The sequence below is a fragment of the Alligator sinensis genome, unplaced genomic scaffold (genome assembly GCF_000455745.1).
Source record: "Alligator sinensis unplaced genomic scaffold, ASM45574v1 scaffold730_1, whole genome shotgun sequence".
Lineage (NCBI taxonomy): Eukaryota > Metazoa > Chordata > Crocodylia > Alligatoridae > Alligator > Alligator sinensis.
The window spans coordinates 2,649,483-2,673,437 of NW_005842027.1; the positions used below are offsets into that span (position 1 = coordinate 2,649,483).

At 41.8% G+C, this 23,955-nt stretch overlaps 1 protein-coding gene across 1 annotated transcript in view; it reads right to left on the reverse strand.

Moving 5' to 3' along the window:
* Nucleotides 1-23,955, reverse strand: part of UNC80 (unc-80 homolog, NALCN channel complex subunit) — a 200,673-nt gene that overhangs the window by 169,759 nt on the left and 6,959 nt on the right. The window contains exons 3-8 of the mRNA XM_006022285.2: nucleotides 14,950-15,106; nucleotides 11,957-12,255; nucleotides 9,884-10,007; nucleotides 6,956-7,029; nucleotides 5,522-5,661; nucleotides 1,778-2,039 (exon numbers count right to left, since the gene is read on the reverse strand). Coding sequence (XP_006022347.1) covers nucleotides 1,778-2,039; nucleotides 5,522-5,661; nucleotides 6,956-7,029; nucleotides 9,884-10,007; nucleotides 11,957-12,255; nucleotides 14,950-15,106 — 1,056 coding nt within the window. The remainder of the gene's footprint in view (nucleotides 1-1,777; nucleotides 2,040-5,521; nucleotides 5,662-6,955; nucleotides 7,030-9,883; nucleotides 10,008-11,956; nucleotides 12,256-14,949; nucleotides 15,107-23,955) is intronic.

The following is a 23,955-nucleotide window of genomic DNA, read 5'->3' on the forward strand; positions in this document are numbered from 1 at the left end:
ATTTCAGTTCACTAGACAGTGAACTAGAAGTGTTTGTATGCAACTGTATACTCATTTGATCAGAAATAATTTGCTGTAAAATTATATTTTAAATTTGATATCACACATAAGCAGTCAGTGTGACAAATGTGCTAAAGTTTAAAGAGATGGAAGAAATTATTCTTCTTATATACTTTCAAGTTCTTTATTACATCTCTTTGCCTGCCCTGAGTTGATTTCTGAGAAGTCCTTTCTTCTGCAGTGTCTAATATCAGATGATGAAGACAAAAACTACTGAATAGCAGATAAAGTATATTATCAACTCTGGTACTGTTTCTGCCACCTATTTTGCTGAATAAAGCCCTAAATAAAGGGAGCCATGAACTCAGAATGAGTTTGGAGCTGCTTGTTCAAATCTGTTCATTTTGAGCACTGGGTCCTAATACTTTGCGAGTTTTATTTTCCATTGCAAAAGTTATCATTGGAATTAAGTCAATCAAGAGAGCATGATGACTATGCCACTACCTTGCTGTTTCAGGCTCGTATCATGGCTCCATAACAAAACACTGATTACTTAGTTTGCAAATCCTTAGTTTGAGAAAAAGAAAGACCAAGCAGGCAGAGAAATAAGGAAAAGTGTGACTCCTTCCATTTCTCTGGCTAAAAACCTTCAGCATATCCTATCTGCCTCTGTTGCTCATGCTCTGCTGTAGAGTAATATGTTTACTTGCAGTGCGTGATTCAGGGACTAGAGGTCTCTGTGCACTGTAGAGAGTCCCAGACAGGGTGTGGTCCCTGATAAATACATGAAACAAAGCTGAAACGCCAGCTGTCTGCAATACTGTTTTATCTGGAGTCACAGAAGTTTTAAAGGGACTGGAATCCACAGAGAATAACAAAATGGATGCGACTGACAAGGAGTACTTGCAACAATGGCTAAAGCAAATGCCCAAAACACAGCATTTTAAAAGCAGTTACATCTACCTGTAAATTACCAAATGTATTTTACAAGCAGGTTTGTGAACATGAACAGCATGAAGGGATCATTTGCAGGTGAAAAAAACAGCAAATAACATGAGACATCTTTTAAAAATTACCAGAGTTGGCAACTCCGTTAGTAGAAAATTATGTATTTTTGAAATTTGCTATAGAGTTCTACAGCAGAGAAAATTCTGCACTATGAAACAAAGCTGTAGAATGTATCTTCTGCTCCAGTCTATAGGATAGAGAGACCACATCCTAAACGTAGCAAAAATGACGAGGAAGATTAAATGGAGATCTTTCTCTTTGAAATCCTTTTTATTTATTTATTTAAGACTTGAGTCCAGCTACTCAGAAGAGGCCTTTATTGCAGCAGGGAAATCAGCCCTGACTTTTGTAGAGCAAAATGAACAATGAAAGGAAGAAGAGGACTGAGGCATGTAACAATCTAGAGAGTCTTTACTTTGCTTTTCTTCAACTCCACAGTGCTTTAAGTCTGTTGCAGCATTTCAAAGAAGGTGGCCTTGTGTTTTGTTTCTTTCTCCAAACAGAATGTCATACAGAGACTTTGATCATCTCATTCCTTTAGTTTCAACTGGCATGGCTTTATAGCATAAAGGTAAATCAGACCTGCACGCTGAATTCCAGTACAAAGGCAGTAAGACTACTTCTGACATCCGCATAAGGGCACTGTCCACACTCTAAGTGATCTGATCACAGACACTGTAATTATAGCTAATACTAAAGAGACATTGCTAATAATTCAGCTACTATTTTGCAGAAGTACCAAGGTTATTTTTATGTAGCAGTTGCTTACCTGAGTTTTATGCGTATTTACCAGAGAGGGTGCAGCAGCCACCATTGAACTGCTGCGGGGTCTTGGCAAGGGTGTGATCTCCGGCTCAGGTGGTTTCTCTGGCTTTTCCTGTAGCATATGCCTCAATCTTTGCAGATAGTACATCAGAGACCACTGTGTACCCTCCTCTGACCAATGGGGCTGCAGCAAACAACGGAGCACAGCCACATCAAAATAAGTGGCATAGCGGGACTTTTGGCATGGCGGGATCACCACAGAAATCCTGTTATGAAAAATAAAAGCCGTTTTAGAAAATACCCTGCCCAAGGCCTGTGCTCTGTCTAGATACCCACTGCTTTCTAAATACATACTGGTCTGTTTTAGAAAAAAGGCTAGAACTTTTATTTCCATCTCTTCTAGAGGGTTCTTTAAAACAGAGGGAAACTTGTTATGCTATGCCCCACTTTGGCAAACAGGCCAGTCACCTAGAAAGCTAGGCTAATGATGCCTGCACTGGTCACTAAGAAGTTGTTTGAGAGAGAGGCAAATACAGAAGTTTTCATGCTGCCACCAGGACCAATTTGCTTTACTAGCAACTGACAGGTCAAAGAGAGTATCTTAAGGCACTCTGGTTTTCCAGGCATCTGTAGAGAAGCAGATGTTTCTGCAGCTTCTCCTGCTTGGGCTGAAAGCAATATTTGAACCTGAAACTATGAATCATTCTGCCAACTACTTTGGACCTAATCTATTGTTTAAAATTACGTTCATGCTTAGGTGCTTTTCTGGAAAACAATTTAAACAATTTGAAATGGAGTAGAATCTTGGTGAGTAGCTGAGTGAAAGGTTTACAGTAAATACTTTTTGTCTCAATTCTGTCAAAGCTGTGCACTTGTAGACAGGGTGGCTAGGAAGGATGTATCCTGGAGGAATGTGTTCATTTAAAACTTGAAAAACTGCTTGGTTTGCTGCCAGCATCTGTAAATGGACCTTACACAACTCCCTTAGGTCTATTTTAAAGGAACTTCGGTTTTGAAGATTGAACCCTGTATGTCAGCTTGTGTTACTACATTCAGTCTAAAAATGCAAATATTTTAATGAACTAGGAAAATAGCAGTCAGGATAACATATGATGCTAGTTTTTGGTGACTTAAAAACATTAAAAAATAAACAGAAAGTAACCAGTTTTTAAATTAAAAACACTATCAACCCTTTCCCACCAACCTGACAGTAAAGCTTTTAGCAGAAAATCCAAAACTGTATGCATAGGACAGAACCTGTACAAAAGATTGGTACACAGCTCAGACAGACCAGAAGCATCCCAAGGCAAGGAATAAAACCTGTCCAGCTAGACCCTCAATGCTAGCTCAGCTGCACGGACTGGCAAGGGCTACAGGCCAGTCTCTACTCCATTCTATACCCCTCCCTGCCTACCTACTCAAGGGAAGGAATAAGCAGGGAATGCACCCAAAATCCCAGTCAAGTCCAAAGGACGGGGGTGTTCTCCTTGTGAAGAACCTGCCTTGATTGCTACAACTATTTCTACAGCAGAACCAGAGAGTCAGGAGAAGGATGGATTTTAATATTGCAGAGGATCAGTTGCAATGAAGAACTTAAGAAACATAATTATCCAGCATCAGGATAAGCCTGAAATTTCCTGCATGAGTTTCTAAAAAACAGAATTTAAAATCTGTGTTTCTTTCTTTTTTTTTAAATCAAACCTTGTGTTCATTTAGGTAGACACTTATTGCCTCTGCTTGTAGGGAGAGAGGGTAGTTTTTTTATTTAGCCCTAGGTCCAAGGACAAAGGAATACTGTGGTTCTTGGTAAGTGGAAAAAACAACATTTGTTTCTGAGTTGTCTGTTGCTTGGCAACCAAAGCTCTCAGCTCAGTTTTAACTTATCAATGAGTTCTGTACATGAAGAGACATTAAAGCCTGTCTGAAGCTTCATCTCCATAGTAACCATGAGCCAGAGCCTGAGCCTGACAAACACATCACCTGACCGTCGTCTAAAGAGCTGCTGTGCCCTTATTCTTTGTGTGCATGTTGTGCGTGTGCATATGCGTGCTCTCACGGAGCGACAGACTATAAAAGAAATGGTTTACATTCAGAAAAACAATTCTTAATGAGAATTAACAACTGACTTATATTTCCCTGGCTCATGTTAATAAAATGAAATAAAACCAGAAAATTTATATAGGGGCCAGTACAAAACCTTTCATGTCCACAGAAAGATTCCTAATTGGATCAGATCCATGAAGAGCAGCTTTTCCCTTTCAGTAGGTGACAAAATGTACCACAATCTTTCATCTACTACCCCTTCACCCCAAATAAGACATGCACCTTGTTTGGGGGAATGAAGGGGAAAACAGAGTTTTCCAAAGTGATGCCTGCATAGAGCAGAGACAGAGCCTAATCTTCAGCTGATTTGTCCTCCCTTTCCAGTTTAACCAACAGCTGAAACCTAGCTGCCACTTGAGACTGGTCTCTGTGGATGTGTCTATGATTTGGAACTGCTAAAAAAAGTCTATGAAATAGGAGAAGAAAGACCAGGAATAGCTAAAAGACACCAGCATTTCCAGAAGAAAGGTTAGTTTGATTAATGGAACCATTAAAAGGAGAGAAAATCATTAACAGCTGTGGAGTGAACAACAATGAGCCATTAAAGTCAACTGCTTCCCTCAGCTGCCTGAACAGAAATGCCATGACTGTTGTGAACAGGAAGCAAAGCTAGAATGGGAATCGAAGTGGGGTGCTTTTATTGTGGGCAGAAAATCAGCTTCCCTGCTTAAGATGCACACCCCAAATTTGGGGGGCTGATTTTGGGGCAAAAGGTCTGCATGATATGTGAGTAACTATGGTCTTTTGAATAAACAGCTACAATCATTGTAGTCCAAGTCCCAATCTAGCCCAAAGGAAGGGGTGAAATGCAAAGGGAGACTTTTTCAACTCAGAATACTTGGGATGTGAAATTTCTCAGTGGAACTAAAAGTGAAGCAGGGTATTTTCAAAAAAGGAAGCGAGTTAGGATTTCCTTATCCATATAGAGCCTCCTAAAAATATGGTGAAATTTCAGAAGAGAGTACTTACTCACAAATAGTCCTGAACTGAAGACAACCCAGGACATCTGAAATCTGGTCACATCTTTCTACGCCTAATATGTGTTTAGGAGTTTAATTTTACACTCCCAAGCTTGAACTCTCTGTCAAGGGCCTTTAAGGCAGAGAGGTGAGAAAAGGTTTCAATAGCTGTTCTCCCCAGGAAGTTGTAGTGAGTGAACTGAACAGCAGCCTAGGAAGAGCTAATGGACCAAGTGGACAAGCAGCACCACAAAGGAGATTTTACAAAAACTGTCTCCCAAAGAGGAAGAGAATTTGCTTTGATGCCTGCCAAAAGAGATCCATCTTCCAAATTTAGGATAGATCCCAGCCAGAGATCAAAGGGTCCAATTTTTTTTAAATGTCAAACACCCAAATGTAAGAGCTGTATTCCCATTGCATTTAAGAGCAATCCTAACAGACCAGCTGAAGGTATGTCTGAATTAGATAGCATAACCCATGTGGTGGCCACCATCTTTTCCAAGACCAGGCATTAATCAGGGGCTTGTCAAATTAAAAATCAGAGATGCTACCGTTTAAGCTGAATAGCCAAAGTTTTCTCATAGACTCATCTCCTTTGAAGATTGCCCATGGAGCTGAACTTGTAACAAACATCCACAAAAGAGTTATACCAGAAAAAGGAGCCCTTTTGCAAAAGAAATCTTTACCTGGGACGTGGGGGGCCTCTGTCCTGAGATGTTTGAGATGATACACTTCCATCCAAGGAGTTTCCACGGTGACATGCTGAAATAGTAGCCTTATGAGGTACAGAATCTGGTTGGGCTGTTTCACACACCACCTGGAGACCCTTAGGGTGTTTTCAGCAGAGAGAAATATATTTAAAAAAAAAATCTCTGTCTCTTGCATGTTTGCTTTCTTAGTATGATCAGATAGGTGTCCAGATATTAGCATTGTTTATGTTACAATCGCACTAAAGGGACTGAATTGGGATTGTGGACTCATTGAGCTACGCCATGCCGAATGGACATATGGCAGGGGTGGGCAAAATGCAGCCCGCGGGCCCGTCGCAGCCCGCCATTCTATCTGGCCCACAGGGCCCCTAAAAAATTTAGAAAATTAATATTTATCTGCCCTGGGCTGCTTGTCATGCGGCCCTTGATGGCTTGCCAAAACACAGTAAGTGGCCCTCTGCCTAAAATAACTGCCCGCCCCTGACATATGGCAAGACATGGCACTTGTCACAAAAAATGTAAAAGTGAAGGCTTTAATGATATATCTTAGTTTGCCTAGGCAGATTCCTACATCTGCATGGAGCCCCCTTGAATAACTACTGCTTGCAAGCAAGGGCAGGGACTCATGCATGATAAGGTACCACAAATAAGAGAATGACAGGAGGGAAGGAAGGGCAGGATGTAACAGCATTTGAATGCGGAATAATCTAGGCTGGTTGGTGTGCACCTTTATAGTCCTGAATCACCAAAATGTGACTTTCCGCTGAATAATCCATAGTCATTCTCCTCAGCATTCTTCACAGCTCTTTGTACATTTCTATAATATCAATGCTATTCTACTCCATCTTCTCATTGCCTATCTTGCTTTGACTATCTGGTGCTGACTCATGGCCCTGGGTTTCAAGCACCTTCATTACAGGGAGCAAGCCTCAGAAACAAATAATAAAATTTTAGAACACTTAAGTATCACTGTCAGGGTGGCTAGGACCTGGAACCAACTTCCAAGAGAAATGGTGCTGGCTCCTACCCTGGGGATCTTTAAAAGGAGGCTGGATGAACATCTGGCCAGGGTCGTTTGACCCCAGCCCTCTTTCCTGCCACGGGAGGGGGTCAGACTAAATGATCTCCTCAGGTCCCTTCCAACCCTACCAACTATGAAACTATGAAAGTAGAAAAATATTAAGGGGCTTTGGAGATCTGGTTGGTTAATCTAACACATGCCTAACTAATTTATTGCATATTTTTGTTTATAAATGAATTAAAGCAATCCAAACTGCAGGATAAACCTTGTAGCTGTCATTGCAAAATTTCCCTGAGAGAGATTCCCAACCCATCCATTTTAGTTGAACAGATATTGTTACCCCACAGCTCTCCCCTTTTGATTGTTTAGCCATAAAGGGCTGAATTTACCTCTGTTTGCCCAGTGTCCAGATTCGGGGATTCACAAGACAAGCTCTGACTGTTGGTTGGAGAACTTCTCTTGGCTGATGAAGGAAAACATTTTAAAACACCTTTAAAGCTTTTGTTGTATTAACTGAACAAATAAACTATTTGCTGTTGTAAACAAAACATATTATAAGCATCCCTACTGTTGTAGCACTAACTGCTGGGAAATAGAATTGTTGAAATTATTTTTTTGACAAAAAACACAGGTTTGGGGAAAAAATACTATTTTCTTCAAGAAACGCTGCTTGATTAAAAATTGTCAGCTGTTAATCCATTCCTTTAAAAATAATTTTGGTTGTTGAATTGAGCTGAAGCATATCATTCTGTCATTTGGGCATTAAACTGTGTCTGACTAAGGTATCTAAGGTCCTGCAGCATAATGTAGAACTGTTATTTGTATGCTTCACACTCCTTGTCTCTTAGAGCAGTCGCAGCCAAACTTCTCGGCAAATGTGTCATGTCCCCTTCCTCTGCATGATCAACTGCTCTTTCTGCTCCTTGTCCTGTGTCCCCTCCACACCTACTGTTCTGCTTTCTGCTCTATCTGCCTCCTCCCTGATCTGCCATTTGCCACACACAAAGGCTGTCCATGCCACTTGTGGCACTTATGCCACAGGTTGGCCACCCCTGGTGTTAAGGGACAGGCTCTTTGGCTGGACCACATAGTCCATGATGAACTGTGGTTCCCTCCTCTGGCCAAGCCACATACCCCATCATAGAAACATTAAGATTATGGGAAAGGCAGCTGGGCCAAGGAGTACAGCTGATAGAGAAGAAAAGGAACATGAAGGACTCAAACTACAGCTTCCATAATGTACTGGAGCATCTATGCTTCAGTTTAACTTCAAACCAATCTGCTGTTGGTTTTTTCTATTCTTGGCTGTTCTAAGGGTCTGTGAGCTTCTAGATTACATTAGAACAGCCTACATGTCTACTCGTGTTTAAAGCAATCTTTTTGGACCATCCAGTCATTTCACTGCTCAGCCAGCTACTGAACATGACCACTCTACCTTTGACAGAGACAGAAAAATGCCATCAGTTCCAAATACCCAGAAAGCCCAAGCACCTGCCTTTGAGCCCATTTTATGCTACCATAAATTAGGGGTAACCCACTAAAATATGTGAGAACAGATTCAGGTCCTAAGTCACTAGCTTGCCTTTTGTCTTGTGAAACAATACTATATAAATGCTCAAGTCAGGACTTGGGCTGGGGAGAGACACTACACTGACTATTGCTTTGCCTCTTTCTGTTAAAAACACATAGCTGCTAGTCTCAGTGGGTGCATCTACACATGTGATTAATGTGTATGAATAAACTCTGGAGCTTATTGCTTTGGAGTTTTTTGCTCCTGGGTATGCCATTTGAGCATGTGCTTGGGAGCAAAAAACTGTGGAGAATATTGCTCCAGTTTATTCATGCATAGCATGTGGAGCCTGGTTGGTGCAGCCTGGGCTGGCGAGGGACCCAGGGGGTCAGCCTGGCCAGAGCAGGCTCTATGTGCTGTGCCCCAGGTAGCTAGGGCAGCATCTACACGTGTGCTGCTATGCATGAAAAAACTCTGCGGCAGGGTAGTACTTGTATTTTATTTGTATTTTACAAGTACTACCCTGCTGCAGTTTCATGCACCCTGATAGGGGTACACGTGTAGAGGCTGAGACATTTACTAAGCAGTTAATTAATCAGCTGTGCAGTAAACATCTCATGTAGATGTGCCCATTATTATTATCCCCATCACTGCAAGGGTGTTGCCAGTCTGGCTTCTACTTATTCTCAGCCACTCAGAAAGAAAGATACAAAACTGACAGAAAATGATATTTTACATAAGAACAGAGGTGGTCAACTATGTTAGTCTGAAGTCAGGCAGAGGGTAAGGGAGGGTGGCACCTTAGAGACTAACTGGTTCAAAGAGGCATGAGCTTTCATAGGCAACAACCTACTTTGTAACATCTGATGAAGCAGGCTGTTGTCTATGAGAGCTAAGGCCTCTCAGAGACAGTCTTAAGTGCTACCCCGCCCTACATTCTACCTAAGCAATGTTTTCTCTCTTCTTCCATTAAAAGGTTATGCAAATACTGGTTGGCTTTGAGAGAAACCACCTTAAAAAACTCTGAAATGACAAAGGCTACAGAAAATATTGTGACATTAGAGAATTTATTTAATTGCAGAACAATTTTAAATGCATGGATCAACTTGTCAGCTGTTAAAAACTACTAAAAAGTAATCAGAGCACAATGAGTTATAACTATTGAGGATTTGGTTGTCTTAGGCAATTTTTCTTTTTTCCTTGCACAAACCTGTATAATTGGGTTTCTGGAAATAAGGCACCTAGCACTACAGGTACATGACAGTAATGAGAAGCAGATGTCTCAACCCCATACTGACACTATCAGATACATTTACTTTTAAGGATTTGCCAACAGACAGAAATTGCATCAATTTAATTAAAAGATGTGATATTAAGCCATTTTGTAAAACCATGGCACTTTCAGTTAAGCTCTACAACCTGTGTATGCAAAGCCAACAGGATAGCAAAGAAACTAAAAACTGACAAACCATAACAAAAAATATAATGGAGTCAGATTTGGTACCAGAGTGAGGGAGAGGTGGTTCCACTTACTGAAACTATAGCAGATTCATCTGTCTCCAGGCTGATTATAGCCTGTTAGTTTTGATTTTTATTTAAATTGTGGGCTTATCTCCACACACAAGTTGTATCCATTTAACTGTATTGGCATTGCAATTAAATTGGTGCAATTTCTGCATGTGGATCTGGCCATGGAGAAAATGTTTATTTTTGAGAAAGCACATAGCATATAGAGCTCAGACATCCATACTGCATCAAGGAGAGTCTCTGGTTGTCAATATCTGAAACAATACAGCATGCCACACACCTGTAATAAAGTTCCTAATTGGTTTAACCAGAGCAGTGAAGGCAGAAACCTCAGGCTGCCTGTGTTCCCACATGGGCTGCCAAATAACAAGGCCACTGGCCAGCCGAAAAGTTAGGTCAGACTCCTGAAGAGACACAAGGGGATCATACAACATTTGAATTAGTCAGGCTAACTCAAAAAAAGCATTGTTTTCTGAGCTGATTATCCCCCTCCTGGACCTTGGTCACCCTTGTTACATGGACCTTGAAAAAAATAACAATGATCACAGTATGCACTTCTTACATGGAATAACTGAATGGCCAAAAGCCACCTCAGTAACTATTCAGAAAATATACTGCAGTCTTGTGTAGTGGATTTGTAATAAAATAATATGGAAACCATAGTAAAAGGCTAAACCATAGTAAGGGTGACCAAAGATTCAATACCTGAGACCTGAAGAAGTGTAACGGGCCACCCACAAGCTTCCTTATGTCCCTCCCAACTACACAGCTGGCCGGATAAAAGATACCATGCTCAAAAGTCCTTGCGTCACACAATTTCAGGACCATCACAGCTACAACATCCCTTCCAAACTCACTATTTTTCCAAATATTTGTTTAGAAAGCATGGGCAGTTTACAAAATGTAGAAGCAATGTTGTAGCCATGATGGTCCAGAAATTATGAAGAGACAAGGATTTATTTGGGTGATATCTTTTATTGGACCAGCTATGTAGTTGGGATAAAATTAGACAAGCTTTCAAATCTAAGATATTCTTCCTGAGGTCTCTGAGGAATTCAGGCACCAGCAAACAATATCATTTCTATTATATATTACATATAACTCCCCACCACTCTTCCTCCCCTTAAAAAAATATCTTTTTAAAAAGTTAAACACACAGAGGCTGCAGATTTATGCATGCATGTTAGTTTACTCCTGTGGGCTCCTCTAATTGAACAATTTACATAAGTAAAGTTACAAGTACAGCCAATCTTTACAGAACTACGGACCAAGTCTGAATATATTTAAACAAAGGCCCTGTATGCACTAGCCAGGTACAGACATTACGCTTTTACTGGTACAAGTGATCAGAAACCAGTCTACACCTGTAACAGAACAGAAGTTCAGCACACATGGACTAATTTAAAAATGGCAGAACCCGGTCTAAGATTTGCTCCTCCCACCAAAGGGTCAATGTTTGTTTTGTTTGCTACGTATCTAAACTTACAGAAAACAGCATAACTTAGATGGATTCCACCTTGGGCTTTTTGGATGTCTGTACCTAGCTTAAGAGCACTTTAACGGTGCAGGAATATCAGTTCACTTTACCAGCAAAGCTGCACTATGTTGCTGTAGTAAAAAACAGCCTTCAGAGGCAAAACAAGGTAGGCTGGTGAAAATACATCAGATCATTACATTAAACCTTAATTTAGCTCCTTTGTACAAATGTATTAGGATACATTCTTCAATTACATGATGACATTTGTTTTTCCATGGATCCCTTCACATTCATTGCAATGAAGGGACAGTAGTCACTGTACACTATTCAAACCTTGCTCTTAGAACAGAATGATTGATTTCCTCATGGGCTTCTCAAAGGCACTCCTCCTGATGATATCCTATTGTTTTACAATCAATAATTATTTTATTTTTACAAGAAACCCCATGAGGTATTCTCAACCCCATTTTAGAGACAGGGAATAACAGACAGAATACCACCAAACATTTTCGCTAATTTGTGTGCCTAATTTGAGACACTTTTCTGAGATCTTTATACCCTCAGCTCCCACTGGTTTCAGTACTCAGTATTACTGATGACCAGTCCAGCAGTGTACATAGGTATAACTAGATGCAGATGCCTCAGTTTGGATATTTTGTCCACGTAATGTACCCAATGCCACAACCCTTGCTAATGTCACTGAGTTTACTTTCAATGGCAATATGATTGCTGTCTTCTGTAAAGGCAGCAAAGTTGTACACCATATACTAAATTCTTTAGCCAACATTATGACCTTTGGTAGCAATGGAAGGCAGAATCACAGCCTCTCTTTCTACTGGTATCACCAATTACCACTACCTGAAGAGCTCTACTTACCTTTATTCTATGGACCAATGGAGCAAACAGGAACACAAAGAGCTCCACCGTAGCCATGGAATTCTGAAAGAACCTCCTCCTGTTATTCTCTTCCTCATCGTTAGAGATGCTGTGTCTGGGGTGTCCTGGCGATCCCTGGTTTTCAATCTGATGAATAAAGGCGCTACTACTCCCTCCCCAGCTTGAGCCTCGGTCTCCTCCAAATCGGTCATTGCTGCAGTCTTGAGGAGCCTCCAACAGCATCCAGTGAAGAGTGTGAAGCAACTTAGTCTCTGCTACTCCAAGCTTATCCTGATGTCCTGGATAAAACATATACAGTATTGCATGTGTAGTGTTGCCATATATGCATTCCCTCTTTGCCTTTGAAAATCTTATTCCCACATTAAAAGTGTCAAGTTATATAAGTGTTATTATGTCTTGGATAAATATACCTGATTCACAGTTTTCATTTCTACTGCAATCTGATTGCTGTGAGTGCAGGCATGTGACATGTTTACTCCAGAATAAGCTGAAACATGATGGAAAGCCTTGACCCAATGTAAGTCTTCCCACTCTAGAGGAAATTTACCCTTAAGAAGGTTAGGTATAGCTACACTGCTCTCCTAATCAATGTCACTTTGGGGCATACAGGTAGAACAGAACAATGCAAACAGGTTCCCCTACATTAGAACATATCAGAGCAAACTCAATTAATTGAGTTGGCTGGAGCATTCTGATTTGCATTCAGCATCCCATGCTGGAGCATTCTGATTTGTATTCAGCATCCCATGTTTCAAAATTGTGGCAGGGGCAATTTAACTAAAACTCATTGAATGAGCTTTAGTTAAAGTGCTCCCGTGGCCATTTTGAAATGCAGGATGCTGAATACAAGTAACGCAGCAGCGTTTTAATTAGATGATCTAAGTAAAATGTGCCCCGCCCCCCCAAGCATGTGTATAGACTATAGGGTTGCCAACTCTGTTGGAATCTATTTCAGGAGAATCTATTCTCTTGCCAACGTTCCCACAAGAGACAACACCAACGTGTCTACGACTTACAATGTGAACGTGCCCGCATGCTTGTGTATATCAGTTACAGATTTTGGTGCATAGACTTTATATCAGGAAGGCAAATGTTCATTATTATTACATTTTAAATACCCACTGGACTACTGTATAAATCCGATTTAACATTTATTTTAATGAATGCCCTATCATTATCTCCTGGGTGAATCTCAGCAGTCTCCTGGAGATTTCTATCTAATTCCTGGAGACTCCAGGGCAATCCTGGAGGGCTAGCAACCCTGGTATAGACACCCTAATGGTCAAGTTTTGCAATAATGCCTACCAAAGGTGGCCTACATGGGAGAGCTGGTCATATGTGTCCACTCATTACTCTAGAGTGCTTGATCATTTGTAACCTTTCTTTTCATATTTTTTTATTCTGCATTGACATCAACATGATGAATCTATGGTATTCCCCTTCCTTTTCATAGCAACAGACACACGTGTTCACCCATAGCAACATGTGCTAACTTGTACACACATTATCTTAATGTTAAACAAAATCTAGGACTTGAAGGGAACAAAAATTGATGAGACAATTGTACTGTGACTGCTTCAGTGTAGCACTAAACAGAACGGGATTCATACTTGGTTGGTTGGGCAATTCCTTATATAAATAAAAATATCTCCATTGATAAGGAAAATGTAGACAAATGAAACCCTAGTGGATATATTTTGTATCAGTTATATCCTTTCAGTCCCATTCACACACTCAGAATGATCAAGGGTTAAGATTTCTCCTAAACAAAAATGAAAGGTATGATGCTAAAGAACTCCAAACCGATTAGAAAATATTAATTTTTTTACAACTATTTCAGCATGACTGAATCTCCAGTTCTACAGGAATTTTGGATTTTCTTAGTTTGCTTTTGCTTTCCATTTGCAAGAAGTCCATGGTTCTTTCCATTATTTTAGCTGTACTTGAGTTTTAAATACACCAAACTCCTATTACTCTGTTATCCAGAGTTCTGTCAGCAAAGTAATCAGGAGCCACAAGAACACGTGGCAAAAACAGTCATTAATTTGACTAGGCCTATATGTAAATTGGATAATATTTGTGGGGATCCAAATGAAGAGGACTAACAGAAACAATGAAAGGCCAATCCTGCTCAATTTTACTCTAGTGAAAAATTCTTACTAATATAAATAGTCCCATTTAATGGGACTATTTGTCCAGGTAAGCTATGCAAATATGGATTAGCAGGATTGGACTCCACATCACTGAGAAAATGTCTGAGAAGCAACTGTTCACAGATCTGCATATAGCTCAGTGGCCCATCCATAAAATTACTGTAACTCCATTTACTTCACTATCACTTCTCCCAGTTCACGGTGGCTGTGTCTACATGAGACACTGACGGCACAGTAGCCCACAGCTACTGCGCAGTAGCATTGCATCATGCTTCCTGCCACACAATGCTACTGAACAGTAGCCACAAGCTACTGTGCAGTCAGCATCACGAAAAATTTTATACAAGTACTAAATGACTATGGAGCAACAACTGCAGAGGCAGTGTCTCATATAGAAGTGGCCACTGTAAATGAAAGGATGGGATTAAGATGTATAACACTTAACTGAGCTAAAGCACAGTTTAAACGTTTGGGAGTTCATACATTATGGTAGTGGTCAGCAACCTACAACCCACAGGCTTTGGATCTGACTTGTGGATGTGGGGCTTTGGCAGCAATTGGCAGCAGCGGGCACCTTCTGTGGGAGCTCTCTCACTGTGCTGCTGCAGGGACAAATATTGGCAGTGGGAGCTTTCCTCATGCTGCCGGGGAGACAAGCAGCAGTAGCAGCAGGGGTCCTAGCACCCACCTTCCCACCCACCTCCAGCCTGGGGTTGATCATTCCAGCCCTCAGCCAGAAAATGTTGCCTTCCCCCGACTATAGCAGGCTGAGCACAGCTGTGACATTTTGACAGAAGATCAACTATGGTAGGTACTAACCTAGCTTGTTTCGGTTAGACAGCAATGTTGCTGTGCAGTGCAGTACATGTGGTAAGGCAGCTTGCACCAGTTCCCAGCGAGAAATGCTTTGGATGGCTTCAGAAAGGGCCGGAGAAAGACCATGTAGTTTGTTCTCCACTAAAACTCTTTCAAAAGACTATAACAAAGACAAAGAAACAAAATAACATGCATACATACATTGTCCAAGTGCATATACTGCAGGGACTGAAACATGCTCTTCTAGTGATCTGGCAGATAAACAAAATACAATTTAGAATTCTTTTTAATTAAACTATTCTTTAAATATTTTCCTACAAGGTAAAGACTCTAGCTAATACTCACTAGACAGATGGATATTCTGTGCTAAGAAGAAGAATTCAGAGATTATATTACTTATTTCTTCTTCTTTTTTTAATTAATAAATCACATACACTTTACACTCATTTAAGTATGCAGGGTCAAGTCTGGCTCACAGTTTTGCTGGTGTAAATTTGGAATGATTCTGTTAAAGCCAGTGAACCTGCTCTATTTTTACATTAGTATAACAAAGAGCAAGATTTGACTCAATTTCTTCCTGAAGGTTTCTTTTAATATAAAGGGCAGCCTGTTAAAGGCACATAAGCCCTAAGAAAGGTTTTCATACCCAGTATCAAAAACTAATCCATATGCATAATAAAGACATGCTGTAATATACTTGCAAACAGTTAAGGTTATTGGATGCAACACATTGATTATTTCTGCCTCAAGCATTGTAATATGTGGGCTATGGTACCTATTTTATAAAGAACAAGTCTTAAGAAAGTTTATTATTGTCTAATAGTCAAGCTACTTCTAGAAGTCTTTCTTTTGTATATGGCCTGAAAGGTCATTAATACATTTACATTCCTTTGACGTTACTGCTGCACACATGTGCATTAGTGATAACCTATGACCTTGCCATACACTTACCTATGCATTCACAAGCTGATTCACCAATTTTGCCATGTTCATAGCTCTAAGGAACTTTGGCATTCATGACCCAAAATATATTTCACATACCATCACTCCAGATTCACAAAATTCATCCCTCAGCACCAGGCATACTATTCCATCTCCAAGTAAGTGAATAGTAGGTATCAAAACTTTGCTTAAATCACAAAGGAGCAAAACAAAAGGAGACTGATTATAATTCAGTCATTAACACTGGACAATTAGCCCAAAGTGAGCAGTACCAACCTGTCTGCAACAGAGCAGGTGATATTCTTTTATATACACTAAGGACAGGAAAGGAGGCTTTTCACAAGCTTATTCTGTAAGGTAAATCACTTGGACAGCATTTGAGTATAGGTGGAGTTAAGAGCAGTGAAAATGGACTGTGTAACTCCTACAAACAGATGATGCATAGAAGGATGTACTGATAGATATGTACAACTGTGTGTTGCTCTAGTGAATCAGACCCTGGAAATAATGAACAAACATTAGTGCTATACTTTCACACACACCACACACAACCAAATAAGATACACTTTGTTTTGGGGAAGGCAGAATGAATATTTTTTTTTTCAGTTATGGCTGCATGGGGCAAGGATAGAGCCTAATCTTCAACTCACTCAACCTCCCTTTCCTGCTCAGGCAAAAGCTATAATTTTAACCCTTTCACACCAGAAGTGGCTTCTTTTGCCTCAGCAAAAATGGGAGGATGAATGAGCTGAAGATTCAATTCTGTCCATGCTACAATTAAGCTATGAAAGGGTTAAAACTGCAGCTGCTGCTGAAGACTGGACTTTCCCCTCCTTTCAAGCAGCTGCTGAACGGAAACAAGGAAAAGCAGAAGTAGTCATCTTGCAGCATCTCCCTGCTTCTATTCCAGGCAGAAGAATCAGCTCTAAGACATGGACCTAAGACATGAACCACAATTTTGAAGTACAATTTTTTGGGAACAGAGTACATGTAGTATGTGATTAAATATGGTACTTATAGGTGAGAAATGAATACTTATACTGGATTGTTGAAATTGATGGGTCTGCTAGCACTCTATTCTGACAAAGAAAAGAAACAATCAAGGTTCTTTAAAGAAGAAGGCAGCTGTAATGACACTGTACCAGCCAGATGGAAGGTCTAAATAAGAACTAACTCCAGGAGAAGACAGCCTTCCTGGGTATGAGTGAAACGATTAGGCCAATGATTAGATTGCATTTCTTTGCATGCATAACCATTTGTATCTTAGGCCCCTGACAGACATTACACTTAAGACATAGTTAACTGGTTAATTCATCAGATGCTGGAAGCACCCCTCAGCTGTTTGAGACTCCTGCAGCTGGGAGCTCCAATCAGCTGATCAGGGATCCCAGCTATGGGAGGCATGGGGCACTTCCCCAGCTGGGAGCCCTGACAAGCTGTAGGGGGCATGGGAGTGCACTGTGTAATAGATGGGAGCCCCAGTTAGCTGAAAAAATAAGCAGAAAGCCAGAGAACCAGTGAGTAGTGTGGAAGAAAGCCAAGAGAGAGAGACATTCTGCAAGTATGTCACAACAAGAGAAAAATCAAGCAAAGTGTGGGTCCCTTACTGAATGGAGGAGGGAACCTAGTGACAGATGATGAGGAAAAGACTGAAGTACTCAATGCCTTTTTTACCTCAGACTTCACAGGCAAGGTCAGCTCCCAAACTACTGCACCTGGCAGTGGAGTTTGGAAAAAAAGTGAACAGCCAACAGTGGCAAGAGAATAGGTTAGGGACTATGTAGAAAAGCTGGACACATACAAGTCCATGGTGTTGACTGAGGGAGTTGGCTGATGTGATTGCAGAGCCACTGGCCATTATCTTTGAAAACTCATGGCAATCAGAAGAGGCCCTGGACAATTGAAAAAGTACAAATATAGTGCCCATCTTTAAGAAAGGGAAGATGGAAGATCCAGGGAACTACAGACTGGTCAGTCTCACCTCAGTCCCTGGAAAAATCATGGAACAGGTCCTCAAGGAATCCATTTTGAAGCACTTGGAAGAGAAAAAGGTTATTAGGAGCAGTCAGCATGGATTCACCAAGGGCATGTCATTCCTGACCAACCTGATTGCCTTCTGTGATAAGATGACTGGCTCTGTGGATATGTGGAGACCAGTGGATGTGATATAACTTGACTTTAGCAGGGGTTTTGATAGTCTCCCACAACATTCTTGCAAGGAAGTTAAGTACAGATTGGATGAATTGACTGTAAAGTGGATAGAAAACTGGTTGGATCATTGGGTTCAAAGCATAGTAATCAATGACTCGATTTCTAGGTGGCAGCTGGTATCAAGTGGAGTGCCCCAAGGGCTGGTCCTGGGGCCTGTTTTGTTCAATATTTTCATCAACAGCCTGGAAGATAGTATGGAGTGCTCCCTCCGCAAGTTTGCATGACACCAGGCTAGTGGCAGTAGTAGATAGATTGGCTAGTATTGAGAGAGACCTCAAAAAATTGGAGGACTGGACTAAAAATTGGAGGAGCAGACAGTTTCCCATATGGTCTAGCAGTTATGATTCCTGATTTTCACCCAGGTTCAGCTCCTGGTGTGGGAAGTTCTAGTTTTACCTAAGAGTAATAATAGACCACAGTATGAACATGAGCCATCAGAGTGATGCTGTAGCCAGCAAGGCAAGCAATACTCTGGTATGCATCAACTGATGCATCTCAAGCAAAACCAAGGAAGTGATTCTTCCAATTTACTCAGCATTGGTGAGACCCCAACTGGAGAACTGCACCCAGATCTGGGTGCCACACTTCAACAAGGACCTGGAAAGGTTTGAGAGAGTCCAGAGAAGGGCCACCCATACAATCAGAGACTTGTAAGGCAAGCCATATGAGGAAAGGCTGAGGGACTTGGGCCTCTTCAGCCTGAAAAAAAGAACGCTGAGAGGGGACTTGATAGCAGTTTACCACTACGTCAGGGGAGTACATCAGGGGCTCGGTGAACCAGGGTGCCCTTAGGGAGAACTAGGAATAAGTGGCCAGGAGTAAGTGGAAGACCGTTTCAGGCTCAACATTACTTTCATAGTTTCATAGGAAACTATGAGAGGGGACTCAACATTAAGAAAAACTTCTTCACAGTTAGGGTGTCCAGACTGTGGAATAAGCTCCCTCCAGACACCTACCCTAGAAATCCTTAAAAGGAGACTAGATAGTCATCTTGCTGGGGTCACCTGACCCTACCTGTCTTTCCTGCCTGGTGCCAGGGGGTGGACCCAATGATCTTCCAAGGTCCCTTCCAGCCTTACAATCTATGAATCTATGAATCTATATCAGGGGAGTACAACAAGGGCTCAGTGAACAACTGTTCACCAAGTCACCTTTGGGGAAAACCAGAAGTAATGTCCACAAACTCCTGGAAGACCATTTCAGGCTTAATACTAAGACAAACTTCACCGTTAGGGTGTCTAGACTGTGCAATAAACTCCCTCCAGAGGGGGGGCAATCACCATGGAAATCTTCAAGAGGAGACTGGACTGTCACCTCACTGGGGTCACCTGACCCCAGTTGTCTTTCCTGCCTAGAGCAGGGGGACTGGACCTGAGATCTTGCGAGGCCCCTTCCAGCCCCTTACAATCTATGAATCTATGAATAAAAGAAATGTAATGAGGTTTAATAAAGAGAAGTGTGAAGTCCTACACTTAGGAAAGAACAGTTCCATGCACCAGTACAGGCTGGACACCAACTGGCTAAGCAGCAACTTAGCAGAAAAGGACCTGGTGCCTACAATGGACAATAATCTGAATATGAGTCAACACTGTGCCCTTGTTGCTGAGAAGGTTAATGGTATACTGGTCTGCATTAGTAGGCGCATTGCCAGCAGATTGAGAGAAGTGATTATTCCCCTCTATTCAGCACAGGTGAGGCTATATCTGGAGTACTGTGTCCAGTTTTGGGCCCCCCACTACAGAAAGGATGTGGACAAATTGGAGAGAGTCTAGTAGAGGGCAATGAAAATGGTGAGGGGGCTAAGGCACATGACTTCTGAGGAGAGGCTGAGGAAATGGACTTATTTAGTCTGGAGAAGGCAAGACTGAGATGGGATTTAATAGCAGCCTTCAAGTACCTGAACAGTGGTTACAAAGAAGATGGAGCTAGACTGTTCTCAGTGGTGGCAGATGACAGAACAAGGAACGATGGTCTCAAGTTGCAGCAAGGGAAGTTTAGGTTAGATATTAGGAAGAACTTTCTCACAAGGAGGGTAGTAAAGCACAGGAACAAGTTACCCAGAGAGGTTGTACAATCTCCATCCTTGGAGGTTTTTAAGACCTAGGTAGACAAAGCCTTGGCTGGGATGATCTAGTTGGGGATGGCTCTGCTTTGAGCAGGTGGTTGAACTAGGTGACATCCTGAGGTCCCTTCCAACCTTAATTTTCTATCATTCTATGATTCTAGAGAGAGTATGAGCATCTTTTAGGCAGAGGAGTGGCTGGAAGCAGGCTTGGACTTTGTACAAGGAAACTGTCTCCTATTAATTACTACTTTGCGAAGGAAAACAAGGCTTTGTGTATTTTATTTATAAACAAATAGGATAGCACCAAAGAACTAGCTGACTACCTCTGACAGTTTGGAAATATATGTACCTCTTATGAAATAATTCAGGTTGAGGTTACAAAATTTCTAATTCTTTGAATGTTTCAGTGTATTTGAAGTCAGCACTAAGCTGTCAGGGCAGAGTCGCATATCACCTTGACTGGGAAAAATAGGAAGTTGTTACAATTTTAACAGTTTCCATTCAAGTGAAAGCACATTACATAACGGGATGGATAAAGTCTAGGGAAACCAGAGCAGCAAAGTTTGCAAACAGGATACAGGAATGGCTACAGAGACAGAACAGAGAGATAAGGTATTAACGTTGGGTCCTCAAAATTACAGAGCATGAAAGAATTAGGGAAAACTTGTAGGGACTCAGAGTTCTTTCAGTAACTTCATTCAGGCCCTAGAATGTACTAAAGCCCACCTACTTTTATAGGATGATATGAGGAAGGAAGAAGGTATTTCCTGCTCTGAACTAGTTTGGAGTGACAAGTTACAATGGCCCAAAATAAAGTCTACTGATTTCCTCTGACAGCTGCCCACAGAAGACAAGATTCTGCCTCCCTTATTCACAGAGAATGTTAACTGATGCTGCCACTTACTTTGTTGAAATCAATGGGCCTATTCAAGAAGAAAAGTACCTCTCAGAATGAGTTAGGGTTGTATAATCTGGCCAAAACAAATGTGTGACGTCATACAGTGGAAAGGGATGGCCCAGACATACATCTTTCTTCTGTGTATGATCTAAAATAAACAAGGCATTTATCTTTCATTATTTGATGACATCCAAAGAAGGAAGAAAATAATAAAGGCCCACATTCCTGGGTAAAATATCACAGTCCAAAAACTATAAAGGAAAGGGGGTAGCTCTTCTTTTTTAATGGACGAGAGTGAGATAATACTGTTGCTCTACATAATGGACCAACTAGCTCCTCATCTAATATTGTATCCAATTCAAAGCCTCATTGTTCATAGACCTCAATGATGTTAGAGACCACATACATCTAGAACTGCCTGTCTTCAAACTATGGTCCCGTTTCTGAGCATTCCATACAGTTCAAGAGGGAGAACAGGAATATGCAAAACTAACTTTGAAATAGTCTTTATATTTCCCAGTTTTTGCAGTGTCAGAGTTCTGGAAAGGTTGTCAGATTGACGTAGCATTAAGACTGCACTAATTTATGCTACCTTTCTGTGAGTAAGCTGGGAACAAGCTGAGCTAAGAGGAAGCCTGGCCAGGTCCCCCTTGCCAGTAGGTATGTGGTGTAGACTTATCGGAGGATTTTCCCATGTTAAAGGGATTCTTTTAGACTAAACTGGTTATTCGATTAGTCAGTACTATACAAAGCCCTGGAAGGGACCTTGATGATCTACTGAGGTCCCTTCCAACCCAAATATCTATGAATCTGTGAAAAGCCACTGACTTGCAGGGCAGAATTGGGCCCACACTTGAATGATGTAGAAATTTCATCACTATCAAAGAATGTTGATACAAGCTGTTACTATGCAACTGGTGGGGTACATGATTCTGTCCCCATATAAGTGTTACAAAACCACTCCAACTTTAACCCTGCTTCATACAAGCTAAACATCTGGGTATTTTGTTCAATTAGCTCACTACAAGCTCATGAAGAAGTAGCAGTCACAGTTGCTGACTGCTCCCAAGCAAGTTTCCCTTCCTTTATTAACATGCCTACAAACGTATGCTTGTCCATACCTTTAGAACAGGAACTGGCAACCTATAAGCTGATCCAACATGGGAATAGGTGTCAGAGTAGCACTATACTGTATCCCCTCTGAAGCATTCCCCTCTGCTGCAGGGCCTGGTGTTCTGCAGTATCTGACCTTATCCTTGCTGTAGCGGGGTTGGAAATCTGGCAGTTGGTTACTTTGGGGAGGGGGAGTGATGGGGATGGGGGTGGGGAGCAGAAACTTCCAGCCTGCAGTGATGGCTGGGTGGGTCACAAGCTTTGACCAACTCTGACAAAAGGCTGCTGACCCTTGCTTTAGAGCAGGGTTAGGCAACAGCTTTGGCTGGAGTGCCAAAAAAACTGCAATGTCTACCTTGTAAGGTGCTAGAATGCCAAAAAAAACAAAACTGGGGCAGGAGGGAAGGGGGGATACATGGCAGGATGCACTGCATATTACTATAGTTAATAATCATAAATGTTGCTTTTTTTACAGTAAATACCAGGTTTTCTAAATTCTAAACCTGATGACAATAAATAAAACTTTATATACTACCTTTGTTGTTGTCTATTTTTTTTTAGGTTAAGCATGTTGTGATGAGACAGAGAGAGAAAAAAAAGAGGAGAGGCAGGGAGAGAAAAAAAGGGGAGCAGAGGAAAGGAAAAAGAGAAAGGGGGGGAAAGGAAAGAGGAGTAAGAAATTATAAGGATAGGCTGCCAGAGCCTGCCCTCTGCCCCCCACCCCAGCAACGTGGGCAAGCAGTGCTGGCCTCGGGCCCACAAGGAAGTGGTTGCTGCTACTGCTGCTAGTGTCCCTTCTCTTCTCCATGCCCCCCCATCAATGCAGACAGGTGGACAGGGACAGATGCAGCACCAGAAGGGTGCTGGGGGAGGCTTGCTGCGTGGCATGGTGGCTGGGTTCAGGCCACTTGCTGCAGCCCCAGCTCCAGACCTAGTCAGCAGTACGGCGCAAGCCACTAAGGCCCCTGCCAGTGGCCTTGGCAGAAATTGCAGGGAGGAGGGGCACATGCCCCCCCCAGGAGTCACCCCTGATTTAGGACCTACCAAATTAACAGCAGGGGTGGGTTACGCAGTAGCTCTTTTAATCGTGAAGCTTCTCTTGTGCAGCCAGCCCCACAGTTGGCCACTCACTCCTGATCAGCGGGAAGGCAAAAATCACAGTCTTAAATATGGCATCATTTTTGCTACTCACCACAATTGGCCAAGGGGCCATGGCCTCCCCACTGTGCATTGCTGATTGGCCAGGAGGCAAAAACAGCACCATATTTAAAACCGTGTTTTTTGCCTCCCCGCTGATCAAGAGGGAGCAGTGAGCAGTGGAGGGGGGAGGGGGGAAGCCACATAGGGGAACCTGCAAAATCAGGTGTGTGCCCCCCACACCTTCGGAGAGCCCGAAACAGCAATGTAATTTTTTTTTTCTTTTTAACCATTTTCCTCAGCACACCTCCTGGCATGCCATGGAAAATGTCCTAATCGGCACGTGTGCCAGGGGTTGCTTATCCCTGCTTTAGAGTACTATCCTCCCCTTCCCCAGCAATGATATACAATAGCATAATCAGCCTCTGGAAGGCCTGCCCTGCACTTTAAGATGGAGGGAGCCTCCAGGAAGTTTAGCCAATATTCTACCAGAAAGACAGTGTTTGGGGTCAGATTCTGCTCTCAGATTACAGCACATTTGGGCTGGGGTGGCTCCGTTTACATTATTCTCTCAAAGGTAAATCCTGGGGAAAAAAATCAAGATATATGACCCAATTTTCTCCCAGCAGAAAATGAGTAACTG